Source organism: Cynara cardunculus (assembly GCF_001531365.2).
Source record: "Cynara cardunculus var. scolymus isolate 2C chromosome LG 13, CcrdV1, whole genome shotgun sequence".
NCBI classification, from domain to species: domain Eukaryota; kingdom Viridiplantae; phylum Streptophyta; class Magnoliopsida; order Asterales; family Asteraceae; genus Cynara; species Cynara cardunculus.
In genome coordinates this window covers 1,582,903-1,595,472 of record NC_037540.1, presented here as the reverse complement: position 1 = coordinate 1,595,472, position 12,570 = coordinate 1,582,903, and the positions used below count along the sequence as shown (strand labels likewise).

The following is a 12,570-nucleotide window of genomic DNA, read 5'->3' as shown; positions in this document are numbered from 1 at the left end:
TCGTAGGTGCTCTAGAGGTTACTTTTATATAGTATTTGAATTAAATCCGAGACTTTTTCATAATCACACGATAGACTCGGAATAATATATACATATATATACGATATACGTTCAATAATTTTGTGAACATCTTGTACCGAATCGGCTTGCAACAAGAAAACCCGAATGAAATTACTATGTTAGTTGTTTTATCTGGTGTATTAAATCATTAATGTTTTCATATTCGGTTCTTATTTATACGTTACGTGATGCGAGCAGAAAATGAGCATAACGACTTTGCTCAAATACACAACGTATTCAAATTCGAATCCTGCGGGAGCAAGGCTTGAACCCCTCCGTCGCTGAGTTAGCTCTAAAATGTCTTGTTACATCTGGTTCCTAGGGACGGGTTTCTTGTGGAACCGTTCGAGATTGTCGATAATCAACATTTTACTCGATTATGTCGACAAAATTTATTTAAAAATTTTGATTGGAAGATAAAGAAAAAGAAGAGAGAAAGGGACGTGACTCCATATTTTCATTCTAACAAATTTGTTAAAGACAAAAAAAGCAACATTTGTTGGTATACAAATACAATCATAGATAAGTAACGTAACCACCAAAGCCATACTGGCATGCTCCATTGTTTATTTTTTGGTTCTGACCATGGATAATAATAATAATAAAAATAATTATAATTATTTAACTTCTAAAAAATTATTACAACTAAAAAAATCCTCAAAAAAACACAACATGTTTTATATCTACAACACCTTCAATTGAACACTAAGAGGTTGTTTGTTTACCTATTAATATTTTTATTAAAGATAATTTCTGAATTGTTAAGAGGTGAATCTTGTTTGACAAAAAAAAGTATGTTTCTTAATGGTTCTAAAACTCTCTAAATGATTTTATATCCTGGACCTTCCTTAACCTTTCAACGCCTTAATTTAATTGTAAATAATTACCAAACAATTATATTTCATTTTGCACTATATCAATGAGAGCTTTCTTGATCATTCTGACCACTTAATCATTCTGCACCCAAACCATTCAACAATTGTCAAACATCCCCTAAATAATAAAAATAATAGAATTTAAATGATAAACATAAATTCTACACCTTTTTATCTTTCGAATTTTAATGAATTCGGGTCAGTTTATATGTATGTAGACTAATCCTGTAAGATTTTGAAGTTAACAGTCAAACAAACCTCAGTCAGTCTTGAAAGTTCTTTTTCTATTAACCTGAATATCTAATCCGCTATGCGAGCAAACTAATCTCAGGGCGACCACCCGCTTCACAGGTAGCCTGAAGTTTGAACCTCCGTGGCTACAAGAGAATTTTTATTTCTCTTTGGATTCGAACCTGAGACCTCCCACACACTTTTGACCTTTGAAACCCAACTCAAACCAATCGAGCACTATCCTTGTGGTTCAGTCTTGAGAGTTCTTATGACCACTAAGAAGTAAACTCAAAATTCTACCTGTTAAACTACCCTAAAGATTAAACGCAACGATTTGTTATCATATTTTAAGTATTTAGTTAAGATTATAATAATTAGTAAGGGACTGTTTACCAAACGCTTATCCGGGTAGGCGCTTACCAAGTCACATTATCTTATCGGATGAATATGATAAGGATCAAGAATTTTATCCGGTAAGAAGGAGACACGGACCGAAAGTCTTACCCGGTAAATGAGGATGACGAGTCTTACCACGGTAAACACTTACTGGGTAAATTGTTGCATACGATGTCGTTTTGGTGGACTAAAATCTTATTCAGTAAGTAAATAATAGTATTGAATTTTACCGATAAGCACTTATCGAGTAACTGTTTGATAAACGACCTCTAAGTATTTATAGTGTAACATATCAAAAGCAAATCTAAAAAAAGACCAAAATAAATGTTGAGAATATGGGTAGAAAGTGTAAATTTGAAAAAAAAAATATTATAGGGGGTTGGCGGTAATTATCTAGAAGACTAGAAATAATTTTAAGTCCAACCCAGTCACAGCCCAATTTTTGTAATAACTAATTTTTATTTTATTTTATAATTAAATTTTTATTAATTTTTATTACGATAATTATCTTGTGTCACTGTTGCAATTTTTTTAGACATCTCTGCCAAATCCATTTCGTTATTTTTTGGCATCGAAAACACACAAAATATCTTAGAAATTGAGAGAGAGAGAGGGTGATGGTGCATGATGTTTGATTGTAGCCCGTAGTTAAGTCCAACCCGTTTATAGGGTGGGCAATGACAAGTTGTCAAGTCCGAAAAAAAAGTTTGAGTTTACGATATTAAGCCCGTTAGACAAAAAAACAAGTTTATCCCGCCCTGAACACAACCTAGACCCACAAATGATCACATCTAATCAAAGTCCGAGGGAGCATCAAGTTTCCATCTGTTACTAGTTTTGGTTTTTTTTTTAATAATTTGGGAATTAAGCAACTAGGGTTTAACTATAAACACAGGTCCAAGTCATCTACTTTACTGGTTTCAAAATGTGTTGCTTGCGTATAGGATTTTACTGATTGTACCCGTCACGATAACATGTAACCAAAAAAAGTTTTCCAAAACTAAAGTTATTAAAGTCATATTTACCGTTGACCATGAGCCAAGAAATGCTAAACCCATTAACAATTTTGCATATTGAAAGTATAATTCCAAACACCACTTATCAGTTTTGTTCACCAAATAAACTACATGTTTTAAAAAAACTGTACGTTTTGTTGTTTCATTTATTTAAAAAAATAGGCATAAAAGTAATTTTTAGCATTTTCGCACAGGACATTAAAACCCTTAGACCGACCTTGTTGTATATACCAAACATAAAACATCATGATTACAAACAAGTGACAATTATGAACACCACGTATCAATTTTGTATGCCAAATAAACTACAACATTTTTAATTAAAAAATAAGTTTTAAAATTATTTCTCAATTTAAAAAAAAAAAAAACATATAACAACAAGAAACTTTAGTTTCAAATGGATTTGATAAAATCATGGAATTGTTTGGGTTTATATACATAAATGTTACCTTTACTCAAATACTACCAAATACATATAACTAGAACACCATTGGATTCATCATTAAAGCTTCATTTTGGTGTGTTCTTGTTTGAAAATGGGTATTTTTCTATTGGTGAATTTACCTTTTTAATATAATTTAATTATAAATCAATTGTTATATTTATAAAAATATGAAATATATTAAAGAGCAAATTGCATGAAAACGTAACGTGCTCTAACTTGATTCCTATTTCAGGTAACGTGCTTTCAAAACTTTCATTTGGGTACCTAAGATGTAAAGTTTTAAACATTTAAGTACCCGAGTAACCGGTTGAAAACTAATTTTGGATAAAGAAAAACTAATTTTAGATTTAAAAAAATCCACGTCACTAACCACATTAGCAAATAATATTGAGTTGGATACCACATCACTCGCTACATTAGCATGATAACCGATTAATGCTTCAATCGGTTACTCGAGTACTTAAATGTTTAAAACTTTACATCTTAGATACCAAAATGGAAGTTTTGAAAGTACGTTAACCAAAATAGGAATCAAGTTAAGGTACGTTATTTTTTCATGCAATTTGTCCTACATTAAATCATGTAAAAGTTAACCATAGACAATTTTCCAAAAGTCTTGTTTACAACAAATTACAAGTGCAATAATATAATCGTTTAATTTGGTATTTTTGGTTCAAAAATCGATAAACTGTATAACTGATACATGGCGTAACTCATTTATGTTTAATTTGGAATCTGGTCCTAGTGTGCGAATCCATTTTTGGTTTGGTTCAAACTGGTATAATTTAAAACTAGAAAATATATTGTTTCTCGTTTTTTAAACTTGAAATGATGTATGTATTAGGTTTTTATTTTTCAAATTAAAACAAATTCAGCTATTCAAGTATGTATTCAGTTCATGATTTGGTTATGGACCAAAAATATGCTGATTGTTTATTTATAGCTCAATAATAAATTATTCAGTGTGATTGTTGTTGTAACTGTAAGAATTTATGATGTTGTTTCCTTGTAGCTTAACAAGAAATTTATCACAGACCCACAAAAACGTCCGATGTGTTTTTACCCAAATTCCACTTTTTCGAGGCATTTTTTAAGCTTTTCAGTAGATTTTGAGAGTTTTTTTTGGTTAATTTTTATTATGTTTTTTTAATATCTAGAAGCACCCCGCAAAGTTTAGTAGGTGCACATTTCAAATTCCAAAAAGACTTACTTGCAAAAATGGATTGAGTGGGTGCACAAGACCCCACTTAGCCCCTCATAGGTTTGTCCATGATTTCAGATAAATTTTAATAAAAAATTAGTTAATTATTCACTGTCAATTTACAATAAAATTTTACATCATGTTATATTAGACTATACTAGAAGTGTATTCGTACAATGCAGCGAGATACATCTCGATTTTAATATTTTGTTTTTTTTTTGTCCTAGTCAATGTTACAATAGAGTTTCATGTGGTTTTGAGAAAATGATAATGTTTTTATTTTTGAATAAAATATAAATGTAAAGATATATCATAAAAAATTAAAAAAAATATTAATATTGGTACTGAACTAACTATTTAATTTTTTTTTGTGTATTTCTTTAATTCATTTTTTTATTTATGGTTTAATAATATAACTTTTTATAAAGATAATAATTAAGTATTTTGTTAAAACTCGATAATTATCATAATTATATTTTAAATTTTTTATATTTAAAATGAGATGTTTGTACACAGCTAGTTACACGAATTCAAACATGAAGTTTTAGTAGGTTGTACTTACATACAATTTACTTGTAATCTTGAATTTTAAGTAATATGCATCAACAAACAGTACTTCATACATAAAAAATAGTCTGTAAGTGTTTTTGTCAAATCCTTTATAATATAGTATAGATTAACCAGATCACAACTACTCTCTATTAAATTAGTAAACAAACATATTTCATGATCTTGAATATAATTCATCAAAAATTTGTCTTCTTTAAATATTACCAAAATGGAAGATGCTTTTAGATAGTTGAAGGAGAAAACAAGACAAATTAACCCAAAGGAAGAATCTAATTTATGGAACTTTTGTAGGGCATCTATGTCTCCAACAAAAGGGAACACAACAATGAAAATGAGATTGACATTTGGAAGGTATTCCTTCATTGGTGTGTACGATTTCTTTTTACATAACTTTTATTGTATAAATTGTTATTCTGAACTGTTTAAAGTAGTTTTATCTGATTTATTATTTGATGTTTAATTTATTTTCTTGTAAACCCTTTTTTTGTCCAGATGATCAAGTTATCTTACGTGCTTATAACAGATATTTATGCAAGCCTTCCGAGTCAAATGGCGCTCTAGTTGGACCTAGTCGACATGGTATGCGAAAAGCTTGGACTGAGTTTATGTTCTAAATGGCGTGAGACGTCGCGTGACAACGAGCTTCAAGCCTTATGAGTTACGGCAAGGCTATAACGTTTTCTAATGCGGGGTTTAACGCGGTAAATCTATATATATATATATATATATATATATGTGTGTGTGTGTGTGTGTGTGTGTGTTTATGTCGGTGTCTTGAACAATAATTATTAAGCCATATCACCTGTAACGCCATAACGTGCCATGGCGTGCCATAATGAGCTCCACGCCTTATATCCACGCTAAAGGGATTAACATGATGGCCAGGCTGCACCATAGTGCGTTTTTTAGAACATTGGTTTGAGGGTTTGGCCTGGTCCAAGACGCTACACAATCAGGTCTTGCCCTGTAAACCCGTTATTCTGGACCAGTCCAAAAACAATCTTGTCCAAGTATTAGAAGGACATTGAAAATATTTTGACCAAAATGCAATATAAAAACCCATATTAGTTAGTTCAATCGTGGAGAACAACTTGCTCTGATAATTATTGTATTTTGTCTTTAATCTGTTGCAAAATTGAAAAAGTATTAGGAAAAATAATGCAAATTCGCACATATTGCTTTAACAGGTTAACTTTGTATGTGTTGAAGGAAACGATGATGATGATGATGATGATGATGATGATGATGATGATGATGATGATGATGATGAGAGGGGGCTCATCGTGGGACAACGCTTGTCCTGGTTATTGGTGTTGTAAAGTGAGAGGGAAAAGATATTGAGGAATCCATTAATGTAGAAGACCCAAGAAAGCGTGGATTCAGAAGTAGATTGATGGATGAGTCTGTATTTTTAAAATTTGGGGAGTTCTGGTTACCAAAAGATATCAGTATATACATTTTATATAATAAAGACGATGGTTATAGAGATAATAAAATAATATTTAAGGGTTTAAACGAGAATACTTTTGATTTATACAAATATGATAACACTTGTAAGTCTATCATTCTGTTTTAAGTTACGATTTTAGAAGGATTGAAGAAGCAGTTAAATATTAAATAAGTATCTACCCTTTTTTAAGAATATCGAAGAAAAAATTGGGAAAAACTGCAAATCACATGAGGAACAGACGTAGTTGATGATTGTGAACGTGATCATCACTGTTTTTTGATCTATCATATATTATCATAGCAAAATTGCAACAATATCACTTCATAATAAATCTTCGATTTATCAAATCATTATCACATCATCATCAATAACAGATGAATTGACATAAGAAGTCTTTGATAATACTGTCAACATTTAAGGGAAAGATAAATTTAAGATAACATAAAATTGTTGATAAATACTAACTTATTCTCATTTTTATTATGGGTTAAATAATTTAAAGGTCCACAAGTGTTACGCATTTTAGTAAACCAAGGATGTTCTCTTTTAAACTCTGCATATATGTGTATGTATGTAGATATGTAGGTATATATAAGAAGATAATCAAATGAGAACCACAAAAATGTTACAAACTCGTGAGAACTGCTATAAAAATATATTTTTTTACATGAATTTTTTCCATCAAATACTATGATTTTAACTATGTTTCACATATGTTTGTGTATACTAGAAGGGTACTCGTACAATTTAGCGAATACATCTTGATTTTAATATTTCATTTTATTCTTTATCTCAGTCGATGTTATAGTATGGTCTTATGTGATTTTGAAAAAAACGATGATGTTATTATTTTTGAATAAAATATAAACTTGAAAATATCATAAAAATTTGACAAAATTATATCGATATTAATATCAAATTAACTATTTAAAATTCATATTTTTGTGTAATCTTTTAAATTCAATTTTTTTATTTATAATTTAATTTAGGTTCAGTAACGAAGTAATTTATATTTGGTTTAATAATATAATTTTCTTATAAAGATAATAATTAATTATTTTGTTAGAACTCGATAATTATACTAATTATATTTTAGATTTTTTATATTTTAAAATGAGATGTTTATCCTCTATTTGATTATGTTTATCTGAAGTTAGTTACACGAATTCAAACATGGAGCTTTAATAAGTTGTACTTATGTATAATTTATTWGTAATATTGAATTTTAAGTAATATGCATCAGTATACAGTACTTCATGCATAAAAAATGATTTTTAATTTTTTTTTTGTTAAATACTTTATAATATAGTATAGATATATATAGAAAAGAAGTACAAATGTGTATCAAAATTTTATGAAGTTAAAAATGAGGCCATTTAAGATATTATAAATAGAAACGAAATAAATAAGAAATAAAGAAGCAAATGCAAAATACAAGTAAAAGCTATAAAGACAGAGATGGAACACTCATATGGGACCAATACATGATCGTCAAATATCAAACACTGGTTCTTAATCAGTCTCAAAATTCAAAAATTGACCCAAACGATACCTTACGTATGAAAAGGGACTTGAGCGATTCTTTGAATTGTTAAAAGATGAATTTTGTTTGGTAAAAAAAGATTGTCTCTTGATGATTTTAAAACTCTCTGAATGATTTTGTACCATTAACCTGCTTTAACCATTAAGTGTCTTAATTTCATTATAAACAATTACCGAACAATTATATTTCATTTTGTCATATATCATGATAGCCTCTTAATATTCTAACCACTTAATCATTCTCCAACTACCAAACAACCTCTTATTCTACATTGATTTGAAAAAAAAAGTACTTTCATAGTTATATTAAGAGTAAATTTAAAAAACCCCAACAAACTATCTGGTTTTGAACGATTAAGTTTTTAAACTACTTTTTTGAATGAAACTCTTAAACTTTTTAAACTGGTTAAATACATCCTTGTAACCTGTAAAAACAGGTCAATGTGATAAAAATTTAGAAAAAGTTTAAAAAACTCAACAAATTATCTGATTTTGAATGATTAATTACCATTTTTTTAATAAACAATCCTTAAAAAAATTCCTAAATATATTTAACAAATAAATCCCAAATTGTTTTTGAATAAACAAAATCATGAACTTATTTTAAACAAATAAATCCAGAATTTTTTTTGAAAATAAAAATATATATATAATCCTCTTATCGACAATAAAGTACAATGAATCAATGAAACAGAGAAAACTTATACCATTTTCATTATTAATTCCAAAACATATAATAGTTATGCTCTAAACATAAATTAAGTTTATTAATTTAATATTTTAAATATAAATATTTTTGTATGTAGCTATTTATACTTTAAGCATAACTTTTATGTATTTCAGAATTAGTAATAAAAATGGTATAAGTTTTCTCTGTTTAATTGATTTATTGTAATTTGTGTCGGTGAGAGACAATGTATATATATTTTTGTTCATGATTTTTTTCCAAAAAGGTTCCGAATTTATCTGTTAAAAGGATTTTAGAAAAATATTTGTTAAAAAATACCAAGACTTAATTATTCAAAATCGGATAGTTTGTTGGGCTTTTTAGACTTTTCTCAAAATTTTATCACATTAATCAATTTTTGCAGATTATAAGAATGTATTTAACCCATTTTAGAAAGTAATTTAAGGACTTAATGTCTTAATGATCCAATATCAGATAATTTATTAGTTTCTTAGACTTTTTCCTTATATTAATTGAAACGAAGACTAGTCTTAACTATGTTTTTTTTTCCAAAAAAAGAAGTGACTAAAGCGAGTGATCATTTAGTCCTAAAATGATGCTCACCTTAACCGGTTGGTGAGAATATATTTTAATAGATACGTATTTCTCATAATAACTACTATTAATAGTAAGTGTTCGTTTATTAAAAGCTTATTTAGTAAGTGTTTACCTAGTCAGTTTATTTTTTGGATGAACATGACAAGAATTGAGAATCTTATCTGGTAAGAGCAATAACAAGAACCGAGAGTCTTATACAGTAAGTGTTTACTGAATAAAAATGTTGCATATGATGCCGTTTTAATGGCCTAAAATCTTACCCGGTAAGTTATTTTTGGCTACTATAATCTTCACAACCACGATTTTTTATTTTTTTTAAAATATCTTAAAGAAAAATCTTTTCAACTCATTCCAGTAATTGTTTATAGGGTATGCGTTGGGTAAACGACCCCTAAATTTTATATATATATATATATATATATATATATATATAAAGGGCATTGTGTACAGTATTCACAAAAATAGTCTTCCGATCCTAGTGGTTAAGGTAAAACATATATACATTTTACTCCTCTCAAACCCTACTGTTTGACTTTCAGTTGGAAATGTTCAACATAAACAATAACGTTCATGGACATGGACATAGGCATGACAACGGGGCAGGTTTTTTAATCCCCGGGCCCGGTTTTTAGTAACAGCCCCCGGCCCCGGCCCCAGTTCCCGACGGGTACGGGGATTAACATCCCGTCCCCCATCAAAACTCGGTTAAACCCCATGAAAAATATCCGTTAGTTTGAGTCTACCGGGGATCCCCTACCCCGAGACCCGTTTTAGCGGGAAATCTCTATTCCCGTTCGAGTCGGATGAGCCAGGTTCCTCACCGAGTCGGAACACACCATCCTTAACATGGAATATAATATTACCACAAGATCCAAAATTCATATATAAAGACAGTGGTTAAAACACGATATAATGGCGAGACCGATTCAATCATTTGTAAAATCAGCCCATTCATCATTGCTTGTTTTTATTTCCTTCACGTATTTAATACTGCCTAACGAGACAAATGTTTGCCCTCAATAGAAGGTTAAGCATTGGATTTAATTTATTGTATTTTTTTATTAATCTGTATATCCAACTTGTTATGCGAACCGATTAATCCTAAAGCGATTATCTGCTTTACAGGTAGTCCGGAGTCACCGCATTTGAACCTCCATGGCCACAAGGGGATTTTTATTTCTCCTTTGATTCTAACCTAAAAAACCTCAAGATACTTTTGACCTTTTGAGCCGAAGTTCAAACCAATGAGGCAACACCCTTATGGTTATAAAGAAAAATATTATGTTTTCGTAATTATATTCATGATTTCATACCTAATCAAAATACCTAACATCGATCATTGACAAGGTTAAAATATTCAGATTTTTTTAATGGGATTATACTGTATCTTTCGTTTAAATCATCTTCAACAAATTCTCTAAAATGTAAAAAATGAAAAGTTTTTCTTTATTTTGCTGTAATTGAAATGTACTGAAATGATAAAATTATGAAATATTTTAATAATATAACTGATGTGGAAATTTTTAAAATAAGGAATTTGTTGGAGTTATATATAAATTTTGTTAGATAAATAATAGAGAATTTGTTAAAAATGCTCTAAAATGTAGAAAAAAAAAACTTCAAATTTAAAGATTTCACTAAAACTTAATGTGAAGATAGGCATGGCAACAGGACGGGGATGGAGCGGGTTTTGTAATCCACAACCTCGGTTTCTAGTTAAAAGCCTCCGGCAGGTATGGGGATTAACATACCGTCCCCGGTCAAACCCTTGTCAAACCCTATGAAGAATATCTGTTAGTTTGAGTCTACCGGGAATTCTCGGCCCTAACCCCAACCCGGCTTGAGTAACAGCCCTGGCCCCGTTTGAGTCTACCGGGGGTCCCCGGCCACGGGACCCGTAATCTCCGTCCCCATTCGGATCGGATGAATCGGGTTCTCCACCAGGTCGGGCCAAATCACCATTCTTATGTGAAGAGATAAAAATGACTTTTTTATTCATTTCCACCGATGAAATTGAACTATTTTTTTTACATTAAGTTTTTTAATAAATTTATTAAATAATAAAAAGAAGATACATGTATTTTTATAATATAATTAATATGAAAAATTTTAAAACAGAAAATCTATTAGAAATTGAATCTAATTTATATTTGAAATTCTTTTTTTTTTTTAAATAAATTATAAAAAATTGTTAAAAATATTTTTATTAAAAATAAAATAAATTTATTAATTTAAAATGTAAATATATAAATTATAGTGAGAATTGGAAGGAAAATGATTGATTGGTTGGATTTGGACATTGATGAAAACCATGGCTGGGTTTGGTAATGAATGATTAAAATAATCTAACAACCATCAACTGTTTTTTGATTAAATGTATTCTAACAACATCCAAAACACATTCACGGGAACATATATCAATTCTTTATTTCAAACATGAGCCCCCATTTCACTCTCATTTTCTCCCTTCTATTTATTTATCTCAATTTTTTTTTTAATTAAAATATCTGCAACAAATTTTTTAAAATACATAAATAAAAAATTAGAATCTCCGAAGAAAATTATCCTCATCTCCAACAGATTTTTTATTTTAGAGAGTACGCAGTTAATTATATTTATTAAAATATTCAGTATAACTAATAATATATTATTTCTCTCTCCTAGCAAATCTCAATCGTAGAATAAATAGATAAAATGTCATTTCTCGCTCGTAAGTAATCATTTTTTTTTTTTGAGAAATCGCCAAATTTGAAGAATTTCATCATATCTTTTATTTTCTTCATTTTGAAAAATCTGTTGGAGCAAAAATCCCACAATCTCTATTTTGGATAATCTGTTGGAGATGCTCTTATAGTCCAAATTAAAAATAAAATCAAAGGAGTTAAATAAGTGGTTGTTAACTAAACGTTTACCGGATCATTTACCTTAACGGACGAACATAACAAGCACTAAGAATCTTACTTGGTAAGAGAGATGATAGAAATATAGTTTTACCCAGTAAATGAATGTGATGACTCTTACCCGCTAATCATTTACCAGATAAATTGTTACATATGATATCGTTTTAATAGACTACAGTCTTACTTGTTAAAATAAGTTAAGAGTGTTAGATTCTTACCGTTAAACTTTTACCGTGTAAGTATTTGGATAAACAACCACTAAATTTAGTTACATTTGTGAAGTTTCATATCACACGTGAGAAAAAGAAAATGATTCGTATAATTGTGGCAATCTTTATATATATATATATCTATACTATATTATAAAGCATTTGGCTAAAACTTTTAAAAACTCTTAAAACTCTTAAAAACTCTTAAAACTCTTAAACCAGATTTCATCCATATCCGATTTCATCCCATATCTGAATTCGTATAACTAACTGCAGATAAACACAATCAAATACATGATCAACATCTAATTTTAAATATAAAAAATCTAAAATATAATTAGGATAATCATTGAGTTCTAATAGAATACTTAATTATTATCTTTATAAAAT

General features: G+C 29.1%; 1 protein-coding gene across 1 annotated transcript in view; it reads left to right on the top strand.

Annotated features, from left to right (window-relative positions):
- The window catches only part of LOC112524270 (probable polygalacturonase At1g80170), an 18,110-nt gene extending 14,851 nt beyond the window's left edge, over positions 1 to 3,259 (top strand). Inside the window, exon 10 of the mRNA XM_025134028.1 lies at positions 3,256 to 3,259. Within this exon, the coding sequence (XP_024989796.1) occupies positions 3,256 to 3,259 (4 nt within the window). The remainder of the gene's footprint in view (positions 1 to 3,255) is intronic.
- The last annotated feature ends 9,311 nt before the right edge of the window (positions 3,260 to 12,570 follow it).